Source organism: Lucilia sericata, unplaced genomic scaffold (assembly GCF_015586225.1).
Source record: "Lucilia sericata isolate MDLA Ls3-8-SP2 unplaced genomic scaffold, ASM1558622v1 Contig000394F_arrow, whole genome shotgun sequence".
Taxonomy (NCBI): domain Eukaryota; kingdom Metazoa; phylum Arthropoda; class Insecta; order Diptera; family Calliphoridae; genus Lucilia; species Lucilia sericata.
Genome location: NW_023994412.1, coordinates 249,604 through 268,887, shown reverse-complemented (window position 1 = coordinate 268,887; position 19,284 = coordinate 249,604). Strand labels below are relative to the sequence as shown.

The following is a 19,284-nucleotide window of genomic DNA, read 5'->3' as shown; positions in this document are numbered from 1 at the left end:
AGACATGTACCAAAACCATATTTAGCCTTGCTCCATATAACCCCTCTTTTAGAAAATCCTTTTTTTCTATAGAATACTTTTTTAAAATTTTACTATAATTATCATATAAACCTGGCCCCTTTACGATTAAACCTAAAAAATAAAACTATCCATTAGGCGAATTGATGGACTGTTGATCAGTTCTTTCATACGGCGAAAAGATATGGCTCGAAGGACCATTAAGAAGTAGAGCATGATAACGCAAAATCTAACTACGATAAGCCAAAAGAAGGTTTAGTTTCAAACAAGTTTTAGAACCTAAACAACATTTCTACTAACTCTCTAACTCTCTCTTTCTCCATTGTATTATTTTTATGTAAAAGTTTTACTAGAGCATATTTTTTCACATTTCTGTACTGTTGAATACATATCAACTGCTAATTTGTTAAACTTTGTTAATATTGTTTGCTGGGTTATGTTGTCCCCTTAGTAGTGATGACTGAATTAGCACCTACACTGTTTATATTACTTTGAAATTATTATTATTATTTCAAATCTTTCGTTAAGTGTTAATTTTATATAAATTTATGGATAAAATTATCAACATTGAATGGTAGCAAATGTCAAATCATTTTAATTTTGATAATTAAATAAATAAAACAATATTTTCACTTAAAAGATATTTTTGTCAAGCAAATTGTTATGGATAATAAATTTAAAATTTTCAAAATATTACACATCAGCGAATAGATTGACAAATTATTAAAAAAAAAGTATTTTGAAAATGAAATGGTTGTCAATAGGATTTCTTGGAAATAGCTTTTTCAACAAATTTCAGGAAGTCATTATTTTTTAATGATGTTTATACAAAATTAACATTTGCTTCATGTCTTAAGCACTTTTTATGTCCATATTTTTTTTTAATTTTTTACAATATTTGCCTCCGTTTTTGTTAACGTAGGTTTATTCACCTACGACATTTTTTACTTAATGTTTATGTTTTAAAAATAAATCTTTCAATTTTATTTATAACATTTTCCAAAATTCACATGAAAATCCATCATTTGCTGTGAATTTCAAACCACAAATATTGTTGTATGAAAAAACATCCCAAAATTATTGTTTACATTTTCAATACCATCAATGACCAATATGTCTCGCATATATCATGTCCTATTATCACTGCTCAAATCATAAAGTGTTTATGGTTATTTACGTTTGAATTAAATTTTCGTTTCGTGTTGTGTTTTTTTTTTTGCGTATACAAAATTTTTACGTTCAAAATATTTACATTAACAAATTCTGTTTAAAACAAATGAAGAAAATAGACGAGTTGTGTGAATCAGCAAAAATAATTCAGTTCTGCCCATTTAACTGAAGCAGCGTCCATCCTATAAACAGTCAGTGAAATTGTATTGGCAAAAATAAAACACACACACACAACAACGGAAAAGAAACAGTTGTGGAGAAAATTTTAGCAGTTTTAATTAATATTAATTAATGTAGCAAATTTTCAAGAGCAATAAAAAACCCACGAGTAAACATCAAGTGTAATCTAATAAATAAATTCCTCTTTAATGATCTTCATTTTGATCAAGATTGGTATTGCATTTTTGCTAGCCTTACTAAGCCTTACTTATTCAACAAATCATGAATCTTTTACATTTAAAATTTAGTTTTTTCCTTAATATTAAGAAAAGTACCAATATTTGTTTATGTTTATAAAACAAATTTGTTGTTGTGGTCTTGCAAACTGTTGCTCTTTTGCAGTATTTGCTATATTTTACAAAAGTCTGCAAACTTGGTCCATGAATGACTCAACAGTAAAACACTTTGTCAAAATCAATATGATCTCACTCTTAAGGAGAAAATTTCTTTTGTAGTAAATTTACAAGAGTTACAATTTTAGCATTTTTGCAAGAGTTGCAACATTTGTAACATTGTTCTTAAATAGCTTGGAAATGAAAAGTAAAAAACGTTGCCAGCATAATGGATTCACAATTTCAGCTAAATTTTTTTAGTGGTAAATTTGCAAAGAGTAACAAAGAGTAACAAATTGTAGCATTTTTGCAAGGCTTGCAACATTTGTAACATTGTCTTAAAACAGCTGAGAAATTAGAAGTAAAACTCGTTGCCATCATAATGGATTCACAATTTCAGCTAATATTTTTAGTGGTAAATTTGCAAGAGTTGAAAAACGTGGTAAAAAAAACTGAATAAAATTTAGTAATTTTTTATTTTAAATTTAACAAAAGCAGTAATATCTGTTAGTAATTAGAAGTAAAACTCGTTGCCAGCATAATGGATTCACAATTTCAGCAAAATTTTTTTTAGTAGTAAATTTGCAAGGGTAGCAAAACATGGTAAAAAACTCAATAAAATTTTGTAATATTTTTCTTTAAATTTAACAAAAGCAGTAATATCTGCTCAAGTGTATTAGTTGTGGTTTAGTTGTGATAGATTTGCAACATTTACAAGGTTTACAAGGGAACATAAATTTAAAAAGAGAATTGCTCATTTATTTATATTGCTATCTAAATTGACCAATGACCTGCCCAAACATATTTTAAATGATCTAATGAAATCACTCCCACTCATTGTAAAAACCACGTATGTTCTCCCATTTAGCATATAGTAATACTTTCTACTCTGTGACCACTTTGCAGTTCCTTGTAGAAAACAAAATTATACTTTTCTTAGAATTAGAATATGTAAATTACGTTCATACGTCAGTCATTATACACAGTGATTACTTGTCTTAAGTGTGGGCATTTAATTTTCCTATTACACCTTATCCATAGTATTAGCACTGCTCTTTAAACACACCCCACTGTACGCATCTTCAATGTTGTGTATTCAAATCTTATAAAACTGGACAAATATGTAGAATTTTTCGCAAATCTATTTGGTCAGTGTCAAAAGAGCATTTGCCATAGAAGCATATACTACCATCAACAAATAAAATAAAATAATTAAATATTTTTAATTAAAACAAAAGAAAGAAAAAAAAAAACAAGTGAAAAGAATTTTTTAAACTAATTCTTAAAACATTAACAAATTGTTCTATTTTCAAAACTTATTTAAGTGAATGAATTTTTTTTGAAATAAAATATTGAAAAAAAAGTCTGCCTAAACAGCGGGTTGTTTTAAATTTCACAGTTCCTGTGGTTTTTATGTGTTTGTTTTTTATTTTTATTCAAAATTAAGTAAATCAAAAGTAAAGTGGTTTTTTAAAGAAATTTTTTTTTGGAAATTTACAAAAAAATCTTAAAGAACACATCTTTTTATATAGAAGAATAATACGTATTTTAAGCAACAAGTTATAAATTTTTAAAAATAAAACAAAATGTCTGTTTGGATGACTTATGTGCAAAGACGACGACCGGGTCAACATCGTTATTGTCATCAGGGAATGTATTATCTAGTAAGTTTATATATTTTATGATTATCGTCATATTTATTAAACAAATTGTTATTAGTTACTTACACTATTTGCTGAAAAAGTTATAATGTGTTAAAAATTTTGCTGAAAGCTTTGTTTTCCATAGAAACTTTTCTATAAACTTTTCTCAAAAAACTTTTTGTTTAACTGCCTTCCCAAGAAAGTTTTCTATAAAAGAAGAAACATTTCATATAAAAATGTGTCTTCCAAAGAAATTTTTCTACAGAAAAATTTTTACTTTTCTAATAGAAAAGTATTTTCTCTAAGTTCTATAGACCTTTCCAATAGAAAAATTTCTTCATATATTTTTATAATTTTTTTTAATAAAGAGTTAATATACTTTTCTTATAGAAAAGTGTGTTCTTAACTAATATATTTTTCTCGCAGAAAAGTTTTTTTTTAATACACTTTTCTTATAGAAAAGTTCTTTCATAAGATACTTCTCTTAAAGAAAAGTGTATTCTTTACAACATTTTCTTATAGAAAAGTGTCTTCTTTACAATATTTTCTTATAAAAAATGTCTTCTTTAGGACCTTTCTTAAAGAAAGGTGTCTTCTTTAGGGACTTTTCTTATAGAAAATTGTCTTTTTAGGAACATTTCTTATAGAAAATTATCTTCTTAGAGACTTTTCTTATAAAAAAGTGCTTTATTGAGAGACTTTTCTTATAGAAAAGTGTCTTCTTAAGAAACTTTTCTCATAGAAAAGTGTCTTCTTAAGACACTTAGGGATCTTTCTTATAGAAAAGTGTCTTCTTTATGGACTTTTCTTATAGAAAAGTGTCTTCTTTAGAGACTTTTCTTATAGAAAAGTGTCTTCTTAGGGACCTTTCTTAAAGAAGAGTGTCTTCTTTAGGACTTTTCTTATAGAAAAGTGTCTTCTACCGAGACTTATCTTAATGAAAAGTGTCTTCTTTAGAGACTATTCTTAAAGAAAAGTGTGTTCTTAAGAGACTTTTCTTATAGAAAAGTCTCTTATTAGAGTCTTTTCTTATAGAAAATTATCTTCTTTTTAGAGTCTTTTCTTATACAAAAATACTTTAAAGACTTTTCTTAAAGAAAAATGTCTTCTTTACAAACTTTTCTTCCTTAGTGATTTTTCTTATAGAAGTGTCTTTTTAGAGACATAAAAAAGTGTCTTCTTTAGAACTATTCTTATAGAAAAGTGTATTTTTAGAGACTTTTCTTATCAAAAATTATCTTCTTATACAAAAGTGTCTCCTTTAGAGACTTAGAAAAGTGTCTTCTATAGAGACTTTATTATAGATAAGTGTCTTCTTTACAGACTTTGTCATAGAAAAGTGTATTCTTTAGAGACTTTTTATAGATTAATAGATAAGAGACTACTTTGGAGACTTTTTTAATAGAAAAATGTCTTCTTTGGATACCTTTATAATAGAAGAGAGACTTTTCTAATATATTTAGATTAAAGATTCTCTCAAAATTTTCAGATTTGAAATTTACAAAAAAATGGATATTTTCAAAAAATTTTAAATTTCAAAAAAATATAAAATTTTAACAAATAATTTTATTTTGCACAATAATTGTTACTTGTAAATATGTAACCTACTTTAAGCAATGTCAGAAATTTGGAATACTTTCAATAACTTACTAAAATAACGATGTTTTGTGAAAGATTTCATGAAAAATCCACACCTACAAAAATCTTCGTAATATAAAGAAAAGTAGTACATTTAAATTTCAATGAAATTATAATAGAAATGGTGTTGACAAGTAGAGAAAAAACCAAAACACAGAACATTTAAATAAAGAATTTCAAATATTCCAAAAAATAAATACTAGATATAAATACATACAGAGTGATTTATATAAATGTTTTTATTAGCTGTTTAATGTGTCACATGCTTTTTTTTTCATTTTGTATCTTGGCCAAGTAAGACCAACAGACAAACTCAATTGACTGTTAAATTTAGCCACTTGGTTTGGCCCCTAAATTAAAAATAAAATAAATAAACAAATATACTTGTACACTAACGCATACACACAAGGTTCTAAGCGATTATAGTGATTAATTATTTAAGTCCAAAAAACAAACAACTAATTCTAAATTTTATTTTATTCCATTACTTTCAGCAACGTCATTCACAGCCCGAATTTACCACAACACAACATCATTATGACGATGAACCCAAACGTCACAGTGCCAATTCGCGTCCTTTATCAGAAGCCAATTCAGATATTGAACCTTTGGGTCATCAAAATTCTTCCAAATCGAATATGGAACTAAGCTCCAACACTGCCTATGCCTTAGAGAAACGTCTTAGTTCAAATTCAAATGATGGCAGCAATTCTATGTTGGGTAGTCAAAAGTTACGCAATAAGGATTCTTCGGATGCCAATGAACGTAAGAGAGTTTTACCCAAACATCAGAGACCTTTAACACGTTATTTGCCTATATTTTCACCGGATTTGGATTTGAGACAGCATATAGAATCGGCTGGTCATCAGATAGCTTTGTGTCCGCATGTTTTTGTCGATTCGAATTCGTGTAGAGGGTAATTATTTGGAAGTGGTTATAAATTTTAAAATTTTTTAATGATTTTTTTTTCTGTTTATAGGTATTTACATAAACTGGGAGCCACTTTTCATGGTTGGTCTAAGAGATGGTTTGTTTTGGATAGACAACGCAATGCTTTTATTTATTATTCCGATAAATTGGAACGTAAACCAAGAGGAGGGGCTTACTTTTCTGTAAGTATATAAATTAGATAAAAATAGTCCTCCTAAGGAAACTTATTCTAAAGTAGACTTGTTTTAGAAAAGGGTTTTGTTAAGAAAGTTTTCTATTAGAAAAGAGTCTTGTTAAAATAATTTTGTAATAGAAAAGAGTCTTGTTAAGAAAGTTTTTTAATTGAAAACGTCTTGTTAAGAGACTTTTCTAATAGAAAAGTATCTTGTTAAGAGAGTTTTCTAATAGAAAAGTGTCTTGTTAAGAGATTTTTCTAATAGAGAAAAGTCGTTAAGAGACTTTAATAATAGAAAGTTGTCTTGTTAAGTGAGTTTTCTAATATAAAAGTGTCTTGTTAAGAGAGTTTTCTACTGGAAAATGTCTTATTAAGAGATTTTTCTAATAGAAAATTGAACTGTTAAGAGAGTTTTCTAATTGAAAAGTGTCTTGTTAAGAGAGTTTTGTAATAGAAAAGTGTCATTAAGAGAGTTTTATAATAGAAAATTGTCTTGTTAAGTGAGCTTTCTAATAGAAAATTGACCTGTTAAGAGAGTTTTCTAATAGAAAAGTGTCTTGGGAAGGAGTTTTGTAATAGAAAAGTGTCTTGTTAAGAGAGTTTTCTAATAGAAAAGTGTCTTGTAAGAGAGTTTTCTAATAGAAAAATTTCTTGTTAAGAGCGTTTTCTAATAGAAGAGCGTCATGTTAAGAAAGTTTTATATTAGAAATGTGTTTTTTTAAGAGACTTTTCAAATAGAAAAAATTTGTTCTTAAGAGAGTTTTCCAATAGAAAACTGTCTTGTTAAGAGATATTTCTAATAGAAAAGTGTCGTTAAGAGAGTTTTCTAATAGAAAATTGTCTTGTTAAGAGAGTTGTCTAATATAAAAGTGTATTGTTAAGAGAGTTTTCTAATGGAAAATGTCTTGTTAAGATATTTTTCTAATAGAAAATTGACCTGTTAAGAGAGTTTTCTAATAGAAAAGTGTCTTGTTAAGACAGTTTTGTAATAGAAAAGTGTCTTGTTAAGAAAGTTTTATAATAGAAAAGTGTATTTTTAAAAGACTTTTCAAATAGAAAAATTTATTGTTAAAAGCTTTTAAGGAGCTTTTGAAAAATAAGTGACTTTTTGGTAGAAAAGTGACTTTTCCGTAGAAAATAAACTTTTCTATAGAAAAACCTTAAATTTCGTAATTTTTGTAGAAAAGTTTTATTCCTTAGTAAAGCCTTCTAAAATAAAGGTTTCTTCTATTTTTATTTTAACATAATATTTGTTCCTAAAACTTCTTAAATTTTTAATAAAAATTTCCTTTTCTTTAAACACTTTTTTTACAGACAATTGATGAAGTTTATCTAGATCATTTGAATATATCGAAAAGTGGTCGTCCTCATTGTACATTTATTGTTAAGACTAAAAAACGCAGCTATCAATTACAGGCAGCTTCTGATGCTGCAGCCAGAATATGGATTGATGCCATAATAACTGGAGCTCAAGGCAACTTAGACTATTAATTTAAAAAATAAGTATTACAAAACTACATATATACAAACATAAAAACATACAATAACGTATATATATTTTTTATATACATATAAATTTGTATTTTCAAATAATTTTAAGTAACTTTTTACTATTAACTTTAAGCAAGAGTTTAACTAAGTTTTTTTTAAAAAATTCTGTATTTTTTTTATATAAGAAGAAATGCTCAACCAAAGGAAATATATATATATGAATATATATAATTTTACATAAAAAAGTTTGTTGTTTTTTTTTCATAAACTTTTCTTATTGTTTATTTACTTTAGCTTTTAAACTATTATTTGTATTTGAAACTAAGAAAAACATTTATGCAGAGTATACAATACAATTTGGTATAAAAACACTATAAATTCATTGTAAAATAAGAATATAAATACATTCACACATTCATGGAGGAATATTCATATACATATAAATTTTCTTTTCTATCAATTTGTTTAGGAATTGAATGTACAGATTCCAAACGTCTTTAAGGTGTAATTAAAAATTACATTTTATTCATTAGAAATTGTTAATGAAAGATAATTTATATACACTAATTTTTAGTTGTTTTGGGAGGAATAACGCCAAACACTTGACCTTGCTTTAAGTGTGAAAAAACTCTAATTAGTTTACAGTCAATTTTTGTATTTGATAAGTGCTTTTTCCTATGGGGTGATAGTTTTTTATTATATGTGAATTATAGTGGCTGGTAATTAATAGCTTGTTTCGTTTTTTTTTTATTTGCTTTTAAATATATCGCTAATTTACTACAAGACTGGTATAACTCAATTATATTCTTAACCGCGTACTATAAAAAATAAACTACTTTCTATAGTCATATATTATTCTATTTTTCAATAAAACAGAAATTTCAAAAAAGAGACATATAACATAATACTAAGATTAAGTTAGTTAATATTAGACCCGATGTAAGAATATTAAACTCACCAGAGAAAAACTTTTTTCATGTCTGGTAGTGCTATGACGATAACACTGACGATGATAAAATGACTTCTAAGGCGCTGAATGGGGAAAATTTAAATCTGGCTTCATGCACTTTGACCCTACAAAGCTAGACTTTAAAGCTGTACGAAAGAGACTGGCTCTTTTCGTTATATTTAAAAGTTGAGTGCTAGATATTTAACGACCTTCTCTGCTATGTATAGTATAAATATATAAGCGCATGTCTGTCATGCCTATCTGATGTGGAAGTCAAGTTGACTCCGACAAAGACAGATATATGAGACAACAGAAGGTTAATCAAAATACTAAAAGCATAACCGGTCGGTAGGTCTAGAAATCCAACTTAGTATAGAGCGACAGAGATCACCTAAGATACAGTTACTTAAAAGAATGCAATCGTCAGCTTGACATCACCACCAGTGTCTATAATAGACCGTTGTGAACCTGAGGGAAATATTACAAACAGATGAAATATCGACATGTTGACAAACTCCTACGGTCTAATGCAATGATCTAAATCGTCCAGATGAATATTGCTAAGATCATCGGATATGGTTACGAACTCTGGCCTAATGCAAATATAGAAATCGTCTTTGTGGGTCAGGTGATCCGTGAATCCGGCCCAAAATTATCGAGAATGAAACAACATCAACTGTTATTAAGATTTAGACCTAAAGCAGAAAACTGAACGACTAAACAATGAAGCTCAAGGGAACATGAAAAGTTTAAAAAACTATGGATCAGAATTGGATCTGATTCCCTATACATTTATTTATTTCTACATCTTTCTCAAGTTGTGATCAGATTAGGACGATTTAGCAAAGAGAGGGACACTATAACGACCTAAACGATGTTATTTAATATGCGATCCTAAAATTACCATATATTTCCCGACTGAGTCTATTAAGTAGTCGATGGATTTGTTTATTGACGAATCTATTTATTAGTTATGGTGAAGCCAAAAGCCTTGTCTAATGATTAGTCTATTTACTAATCTATGGATTAGTCTATAGGCTAGATTATTGACTATTTGGAGTCGTGTTGACTAGTCTGTTATTTGTCTAACCAAATAACAGACTAGTCAACAGGACTAAAAAATACAAATTTTAATAATGTGTGTTCCATTTGTCATTCCTGCATTTAAGTTAGGACCTGTTGCGATATGTAGGAGAACTATAGGCATGAAATGGGGTCTTAGTCCTACTATGACAAATTGGCTTTATAAAAGTGTAATTAGACCAATTCTAGCTTATGCTTCAATAATCTGGTTTACTACTTTAGACAAAAAGTGCAATATCAAACTACTACAGGGAGTTCAGCGTACATGCTGCTTGGGTATAAGTGGTGCCATGTGTACTACTTCAACCAAGGCTCTGGAAACGTGGCTAGATATTCCACCCATTGAAACATATTTAAGATATGAGGCTGCGCTTACAACCGAACGGCTCTTTACTTTAGGCGAACTGGACAAAAGCGGTTATAGGACACGTCATCAATGTATACTGGACACATTGGAAGGTTATACACAATCATCGGACGTGCCTGATCGTATACCAGACACAGAATATGTCGGAAACTTTGAAACGCTGATCCCAGATAGAATGTCTTGGTCAAGCGGAACATTAGTGCAAATACCAGTAGGAATCCGTTGTTACACGGATGGCTCTAAATTGGGGGACAAAGTGGGGCTGGGGTTCTATATTGAAGACCCAGAAACAGAAATATACCACCGTTTACCAAATCATAACACAAGCTTCCAGGCAGAAGTACGAGCAATAACGGAATGCGTAAATTGGATTAGAATAAATATGGCACCCACAGCGCTTAATATATTTACCGATATCCAGAAGGCAATTAGGGCGATATTAGGCGATAGAACTAAATCTAAGACCGTATTGGATTGTAAGAAAGCTTTAACTGAGAGGTGAGAGAATCTCATAAGGCCTCTTGGAATAATGAAACAGTGAGTAGAACCACGAAGATCCTATGGGGTGACCCTGATGAGAGCAAGACGAAAAATCTCCTCAAAATGAGCAAGTCTGAAGTTAGTATGATGGTACGTATTCTGAGTGGACACACAGGATTACGAGCACATCTATGCAAAATTGGAAGTGCGGATTCAGACGAATGTAGGGCATGTGGAGAGGACAGTGAAACTCTGGAGCACTTTCTTTGCCACTGCCAGGCATTCGTCGAAGTTAGATCCAAATATCTTGTAAGTGATGTTATTCCGGAAATAACACTGATTGCAAAATTCTAAGGAATTATGTTCAGGAAACTGAGTTTATGAACACTGAAAAATAATTCATTCAGTTCCCTTTCTTTTCATGATAAGGAGCGCACAACAGGCCCGATAGTGGCCTAGGTGTATTTCATCGGATTTGATGTATTATACATCCTCCTATCAACCTACCTACCTACCCTATTAAGATAGTTATCTTATAGAAAAGTATTTTAAGAAAGTTTTGTTATAGAAAAGTGCCTTGTTTTATTATAGAAAATTGTGTTCTGAAGAGACTTTTGTAATACAAAAAGACTTTTATGAGACCTCTAAGAGAAAATTGTCTTTCTATTTATATTGGAAAAGAGATTCTACTCAAACCCAATATTTTCTTTTAGACATCAGTCATAGTACAAAAAAATACAACCCTACGAAACCGTTAAAACAAACACTAAAAATACTACCAAATAAAACAATGCTGCTGTCCTACAAAAGCTTTACCAAAAAGTATATAATATATACATTTTACGATTTATAGCACAAAGCTTTTCATTTAAACAAAACACCGGCAAAAATTGTGCAACGTTCAAATACCAACAAAATCATACACATTCATATGGAGTAAAAACGAGGCAATGCAGAACAATAGAGAGAAAACAAAAAGCTTTTTCTATTCATCATACACACTTCTACAAACAAACGAACTCTTATCAATTTGTCGAGTATTTGTGTGCGTGTGTGTTGTGAAAGGAAAAACATACATATTGAATGCGCCTAATAGCTTGCTGTGCAAAAATTTCTATTCGCATTTTACTGTTTCGCCTCGAATCGATTGCTTCGCGGTTGCAATGCAACGCGCGCGTAGCACAACAACTACAACATTGGAAAAGAAAATTTTATTATAACTATTCTACTACAAACATACATATATACAACAAAAAATATATATATAGAAGGAAAAGATATATATGCATTACATCTATATATTGAAAGATAGAAAATTTTTAACTCTACACTTGCAACAAAACAAGAAAAAACTAATTTATTATTTAAAAATTTTAACTTAAAAATAAAAAGATTTAAATTCAAAATGTAAAAGTGTTAAGTGTTATGAAAAGTTTTTAAAAAAAAGTATGAAAAATTTGTGTTAATAATCGATTTATGCATATGAATGAAAAAAAACCCAGTTAAGAAAGAAAAAAAATTGTAAAATAGAAAAAATTTATACATACTGTTGTATGCAGTTACACATGCATACATATAGAAAAAGAAAATGCATACACATAACCAACAAAAAAAAACGTTATATAGAAAAAATTTTTTTTAAGATGTGAAAATCTCCAAAGGATGCTTAAAATTCAATAAAACAATCAAATTTGAAGTTTAACTTGATTGTGCGAATGTGTGTGTGTGTAAACATTTTACGGTTTTATTTTCGCTTGTTGGTGAAAAATTGCATTTTAGCTGCATTTAAGAATGAATTGAATTTTCAATCGTTTTGGTCGTGTCAGTTGAAATGTATGTCGTCGTCGTCATCATCATCGTCGCTCTCTTCCCTTTTGTCTCTTGCCATCGAGTCTTCCAAGTGTTTGGCTTCGTTAAATTGCCCGAAGCGTAAAGTTGCTCTAAATTCTGAAATGTTTAGTGTAAACTTTTTTTTACTCTTCTGCTGTTTCTTTTATACATTTAGTTTAAGTTGTGTTGTGTGGTTATAGGGGTCGGTCTATGTAGTGCTTTTTAAAGCACTTACAGGAAAAGTGGTGCTTTTTTTGAAGTAGTTGGTGTTTTAATTAATACAAGTTTTAATGGCATTAAAAAAAAATGAAAAACTTTATATTTAGATAGTGGCCTTACACTATTATTATGTCTATTATGGACCAAGTTTTAAGGAATTTCCATTTTCAATGGAAAACAATAGCCGTTTATTCTCACTGTCAAGTCATTGAACCAAATAGAAAGCTGCTTGAAGCGGACTTGTATCAAATAGATCAATTACGGAAAATCAGAAGTTCAATATATGTATTAAGTCGGATCAACCATTATCCATGCCGCCAAGGTAATGATCTATATGTATTTAGTTGGACCGGAACATTGCCCTATATTATAAGATGCTAAAATCCAACCACACAATTACAGGGGACCTGTACCGTCCGGGTATATTTGATGAGAATGTGTCAAATATAATAGTTCGGTAGTTTTCTCCTGCCAGACTAACTTGAACCAAATAGAAAACTGCTAAAATCGCCATGAATGACATAAAATAGATCCATTATCTGAAGTTCAAAGTATGAAGCCGGATCAACCAATATCCATGCAGTAAAAGTAATGATTTATCAGTTGTTGGTTGGACCAGAACATTTCCTTATAAGCTGCTGAAATCGAAGCAGACAATTACAGAAGACATGTAGCATTCGGGTATATTTGATGAGAATATTGGGTAGTTTTCTCCTGCTGATCAATGCGGAAGATTCTTATGGGAGTAGGCTTCACTTTTATTGGTATTTGATCAACTAAGTTCTATTTGGGTTTAACACTGTTGAAATACTTTGAGATTAAATAAAGCATACTTCAAGGGATCCAAAAATATTTCACTCCAGGGTTTCAAAAATATTTCACAATTTCGAAAAATGTAAAAAAATCCATTTCGGAACACAAAAGTAGCTTTTTTCCCAAAAAGTGCGTTTTGAAAAAATCGTTTTTTCACAAAAAGTCACTTTTTCACAATTAGTATTATTTTTCTCAAAAAGTCACTTTTTCACAATAAGTAATTTTTCTCTCAAAAAGTCTCTTTTTTCACAAAATGCCACTTTTTCACAAAAAGTCACTTTTTTATAAAAAATGTCACTTTTTCACTAAAAATTTGTTTCTCAAAAAGTCACATTTACACAAAAACTCTTTTTTTTTTTTCTCAAAAAGCCACTTTTTTCACAAAAATCTACTTTTTCTCAAAAAAATATTTTTTCTGGATTTTCATAAAAATTCTCTTTTTTCAAAAAAGTCCTTTTTTCAAAAAAATCACTTTTTTACATTATTACAAAAAGTACTTTTTTCTCAAAAATGCTACATTTTCACAAAAAGCCACCTTTTTACAAACAGCCACAAAATTTTCACTTTTTTCACAATATGTAACTTTTTTCGCATAAAGGGCATTTTTTATAAAAAGTACTTTTTCACAAAAAGTCACTTAATTTAAAAATGTCACTTTTTTCACATAAAGTCCCTTTTTATAAAAAGTACTTTTTTTTACCTAAAATTCCCTTTTTTTTACAAGAAGTATCATTTTCCCAAAAAATAAAATAAAGCTTCTAAAAACTGAAATGCAAATTTATTCATTTAGTAAATAAGCGTTTTTTCCATTATCAGTCGTTCGTAACACTGTGCAATATTTGCAATATGATTTTTTAAACAAATATATATGAATTGTATGTACATTTTCAATTAATTTTGCACTACATTATCGACACTTAAAATTACAGTAAAACCAGAATTTCTACACTCCCACTCTTCCTCTCTGAGTTTCTACTCAACTCTCAAATTTTGTAACTATTTTTTTTTTGTCTTTCTTATAGTGATTGCAGTTTGCATTCATATAGAAGTAAACAGGATATTTTATTATACCGAAATTAAAACATTAGCATTTATTGTTGTTTAACTAGTTGTCTCTTTTACTCTTGAGAAAGTTGCTGTAGAGTATAGAAAATAACGGTACAAACGAGCAATACAGCTGTCGGCTTATTTATCTAACGGAAATTTTATAGTTTTACTAGGTTGAAAGAAAACACAAGAGAATACAGAAAAAACAACAAAAAAAAGTATTGCCAACCTTCGTTAGCGAGTTAAGCTCTCATTTGCTTTTGCTCATTACAACCACAATACCGTTATTGTTCCTTTGAAAGTTTTTCTCTCACTTACTCGCTCTCAATAGTTACCTTTTTTTTGTTATTTTTACTATTTCCACATATTCGCCACCATTAATATTTGTTGTAAAAGGAAAAATCTATAAGAAATAAAACAGTTTTACTAAAACAATAGATTCGAATACAACAAACTTTTTTAAAAAAATACATGGAACTCTGCAAACGAAAAAAAGCTCTCAACTGACACTCGAACGCATTCCTTAGCTACTCGTCGTTGAGGTCGTTTGTATGTGTGGTTTATGTTCCAAAAAAATAAAAAAAAAAAATATAATAAAAAATCGGAACAGCAAGAAAATTAGAAAAATGTGTGTTTTTTTCATTTTAGAGTCTCCTACAGTGTGTGTAAAGTGAAAATGACAGAAAAAATAGAAACAATAACAAAATATAAGTGAAAAGCAGAAAAACCAAAAACGAGAAAAATAAAAATAGAAGAAATAACATAGAAATGATTTACACAAAAAATAAGTTGTAAAAAAATCGATTCGATGGAGTATCACACTAAAAACAACAACTAAAACAAAAAGGGCAGAGTAAAAAAGTTCTAATACAAGAAAAAATTTAATTAAACAAAATTATTAATTATTAAAATCAAGTGCTACATTTAACAAAAAAAAAAAAAAATCCGAAATATGTTGAAAATAGATAATTAACATAAAAACGAAATTTGGTTTCTTAAGTATTCAGATGAAAAACGTCAAAAACACAAAAAACAAACGTGAAAATTTAAAAGAATTAAAAGCAATGAGTTTATTGACCACCGAATTACTACAACGAGGCTCATTTTTATAAATTATTAACAAAAAAATATCTAGAAAAAAACATAAAAACCTTTTTAAGAAAATTACAATACATAAAAATTATTTAATAACTAAAATCGCTTAATTATTATTATAAATTCCTATAAAGCATAAAAAAATTTACATTTACATAATAATTCATATCTCAAAAAGAAAATATCCATCAAATCTCAAACAAATTGAGAAAACGTTAAAAGAAGAAATAGAAGAATCGAAAAAGAAGAAATACAGCTAAAATTTGTGTATTAGTGTTTCTATATGTGTGTGCGTAAATTAAACAGGACATTCTGTCGAAAAAAAAAGTGGAATACATCATCACATCTCAACATCATCAGATTCATCAAATCAAACTATCAACAAGGACAACATAGAAAAAATAACATCATCAGTTCACATCAAACTCCTACAACACGAGCTTAGTTTAAGGAATCCATTTTCAAATTGAAAACTTTTCGAATTGGCCTCATCAAGTAAGTGAATTTATTTTGAGAAATATTTTTTACTTGTGAAAATTAAGCATTATTTTATAATTTCAATTAATTTAAACTAAAAATTTTAAATTAACCTTTATATCTACCATTACAATTACTTACAATGTGTAATTGTGCAATAACCAATAACAATTATTTGTAATGTGTAATCGACCAAGAAGAAATTACAATAACTTTTAATTGTAATTAAATGTTATTATAATGAAAATAAATTACAATTAATTGTAAATTATTCAATTACAAATATTAATTTACAAAACTTGAATTAAAATTACTTGTTATTGCTTAATTATACATTATAAATAATTGCAATTGGTAAAGTTTCAATTGAAATTACAAGTAATTGGTAAAGCTGCAACTGCAATTACTTCTAAATATTTTTTACTTGTGAAAATTAAGCATTATTTTATAATTTCAATTAATTTAAACTAAAAATTTTAAATTAACCTTTAACCCTTATATCCACCATTAGGGGGTATTGATTACATAAAGTAATTCATTACAATTACTTACAATGTGTAATTGAGCAATAACCAATAACAATTATTTGTAATGTGTAATCGACCAAGAACAAATTACAATAACTTTTAATTGTAATTAAATGTAATTATAATGGAAATAAATTACAATTAATTGTAATTGTAAATTATTCAATTACAAATATTAATTTACAGAAATTGAATTCAAATTACTTGTTATTGCTTAATTACACATTATAAATAATTGTAATTGGTAAAGTTTCCATTGAAAGTAATTGTAATTGGTAAAGCTGCAACTGCAATTACTTCAAACGTAATTGCAATTGAAAATGTAATTATTTAATTACACTAAGATGCAATTTTCGGTGTTAAAAATGGGCAATATTTGTCGCGGTTTCAAGTAACCGTTAAAATATCTAGAAATCTATTTATTATGCAGCAAATTCTAATAACATTTTGTATAATTAAGTTAAATGCATCCAAAAATTCAGAATAATTTATATAGATAACTTCGATCCACATTTATTCTTATCCCCTATATAAAGTATTGGTATAATATATAATAGTATAATTTTATTGTTCATGAATTTCTTGAAAATATCAGAAAAGTAACAAAATTCCACGTTAACACTTAGAAACCGAAGTCTATATACCAATTTTTCTGAGGGTCTTCCCATATTTGACCCTAGCGTCAATACAAGTGACCCTTTTAAAATTGACTTTAACCTTCACAACAGCATTAACAATACAAAAAAAAAAAATAAAGTAAGAAATTATAGTCGGGCGAGGCCGGCCATATAATACCCTACAAATGTTAAAATTTTTCAATAGGCTTCTTCTCCATAGAAGATCATGTGCCAAATTTCATTGAATTATCTTCAAATTCCGACCTGTAGTTTGATTACAAGGTTTACAAGCCCTATTCGGGGGTTCAGTTGTATGGGGACTAGGTGAAATAATAGACCGATGTTAACAATTTTCAATAGGCTTCGTCTCCGGTACCATAGAAGATCATGTGCCAAATTTCTTTGAATTTTCTTCAAAATTACGACCTGAAGTTTGACTTAAAGGTTTACAAACTCTATTAAGGGGTTCAGTTGTATGGGGCTAGGTGAAGTAATGGAACGATCTTAACCATTGAAAATCGACTCAGAAAATGATTCTAAGCCGATTGGTATACTTTAAGGTGGGCATAGGACCAATATTATTGTGCGTTACAAACATCAGCACAAACCCTCCCCACTAAAGTGATGTAGGGTATAAATATATAGGCAAAAAAAGATTGAAATTTATCTCGGAAAGCATAATAAGAAGGGTATATTTCTTTGTATTTTGAAAATTTATCAGACAATTAACAGAGTAGAGTATGTGAAAACAACATCTATTTAATTCGATAACTCGAAGAGTAAGAGATCGTATGGAAAGCCCGGCCAAAAAGTCCATTCGAAATCAAAGTCAAATATTCATGGCGCTAAAGTAATGCTCTGCTTTTGGTGGGACCAATAGCATCATATCTATTATGAGCAATTAACGGCCGAAAAGCCCAGAATATGTGCTGCCTGTGGGTTCAACATAACAGGTTTAATTCACGTATGAAAATAAAGGGTTTGATTGGTGAGATTTTCAATATCCTTGGAGGCTATTGATGCAGCTCCTAAGATTCATTCTCGATGAGTCCTTAGTGTAGGACCATTGTACAATATGTTAACACATATTATGGCAACACATACTATGGTAACGCCATAGTTTTGATATGGCGTTACCTTGGATGAATTGATGATATCTGAGACCACAGTATCCCGTGAGTAATCTCGATAATATTCTGAGATCGCTTTTGTTAAGCGATATCAACCTTTGGGATTTTCCCCTTGATACCGTTATTAAGCGCTTTGTCTATCTAAGCCCTGTTGTAGCTCCCCAGTGGCGCATCTTTGTCTGACGTGTCCATGTGGGATACCAAAGAATGGTTCAGAGCCGATAAGTGGGAAGACATAAAAGCGCAATACTCCATCATGACAACACTCGGCTACATGTTGCAATACCCGTTAAAAATAAATTTTGCTTCACTCGCCTTATCCAGGCCAGATCTTCAATTGTCCGACTACTACATGTTCTAATCGATGCAGAACTCTCTCTTTGGTATAACCTTTACTTCAGTACATGGTATACGAAATTGACTTGATTTGATTTTGGACTGAAAAGAGGAAAAGTTCTTTTGGCCTCGAGTTCATATGTAGCCAGAAAAAGTTGAAAAGCTCATAGCTAATAATGTGTATTATGCAACAACTAACATTTAAAAAATCCAGTATTTAGAGGTTATACATCCAATATTGCATTCAAACACACATACGAATCATACGATAACAGTATGGACAAGTTCCATTCGAAATAAAAGAGGATATTTTAAATAAAATTTAATTTCTTTGGAATAACCATAGAACCAAAATCTTTTTGTAATGAAAAGTCTATGCTCGGAAATCGGAAATTTATGACACAAAAATTTCTTCGTAAAGAAGATGTAAAAATTAATATATTGTAATTAATTATTGAATTAAATTTTTTGTTATTCCGTATTGTAATTTTCACAATATAATTTTTCGATCCCATAAATATGTACTATAGATAACGAAGTCATTTTAGCGGTATCCATCTGTATGTCTGAAATAAAATTTCTGAAAACTCAAGATATCTTTGGGATTCAAATTTTAAATAATTCTATTAGACATAAACAAACATTTTTAAACAAAAATTTTTTGGGATTAAAATACATATTCAGTTTTAGCTTTCGTA

The 19,284-nt window shown here is 28.9% G+C and overlaps 2 protein-coding genes across 13 annotated transcripts in view; both read left to right on the top strand.

The window, feature by feature from the left end:
* The window catches only part of LOC119604450 (pleckstrin homology-like domain family B member 1), a 53,041-nt gene extending 45,186 nt beyond the window's left edge, over positions 1-7,855 (top strand). For all 3 annotated transcript variants that reach the window (XM_037957067.1, XM_037957068.1, XM_037957069.1), the window contains exons 8-10: positions 5,515-5,936; positions 6,000-6,132; positions 7,440-7,855. In XM_037957067.1, coding sequence (XP_037812995.1) covers positions 5,515-5,936; positions 6,000-6,132; positions 7,440-7,616 — 732 coding nt within the window. In that variant the 3' untranslated portion in view covers positions 7,617-7,855. The remainder of the gene's footprint in view (positions 1-5,514; positions 5,937-5,999; positions 6,133-7,439) is intronic.
* Positions 7,856-11,637: 3,782 nt separating this feature from the next.
* Positions 11,638-19,284, top strand: part of LOC119604449 (rho GTPase-activating protein 100F) — a 74,595-nt gene continuing 66,948 nt past the window's right edge. For 7 of the 10 annotated variants that reach the window (XM_037957063.1, XM_037957060.1, XM_037957059.1 and 4 more), the window contains exons 1-2: positions 11,638-12,218; positions 14,801-15,994. The gene's annotated coding sequence lies outside the window, so the exon portion shown is untranslated. The remainder of the gene's footprint in view (positions 12,219-14,800; positions 15,995-19,284) is intronic. The other 3 variants (XM_037957055.1, XM_037957057.1, XM_037957058.1) reach the window with 3 other exon arrangements.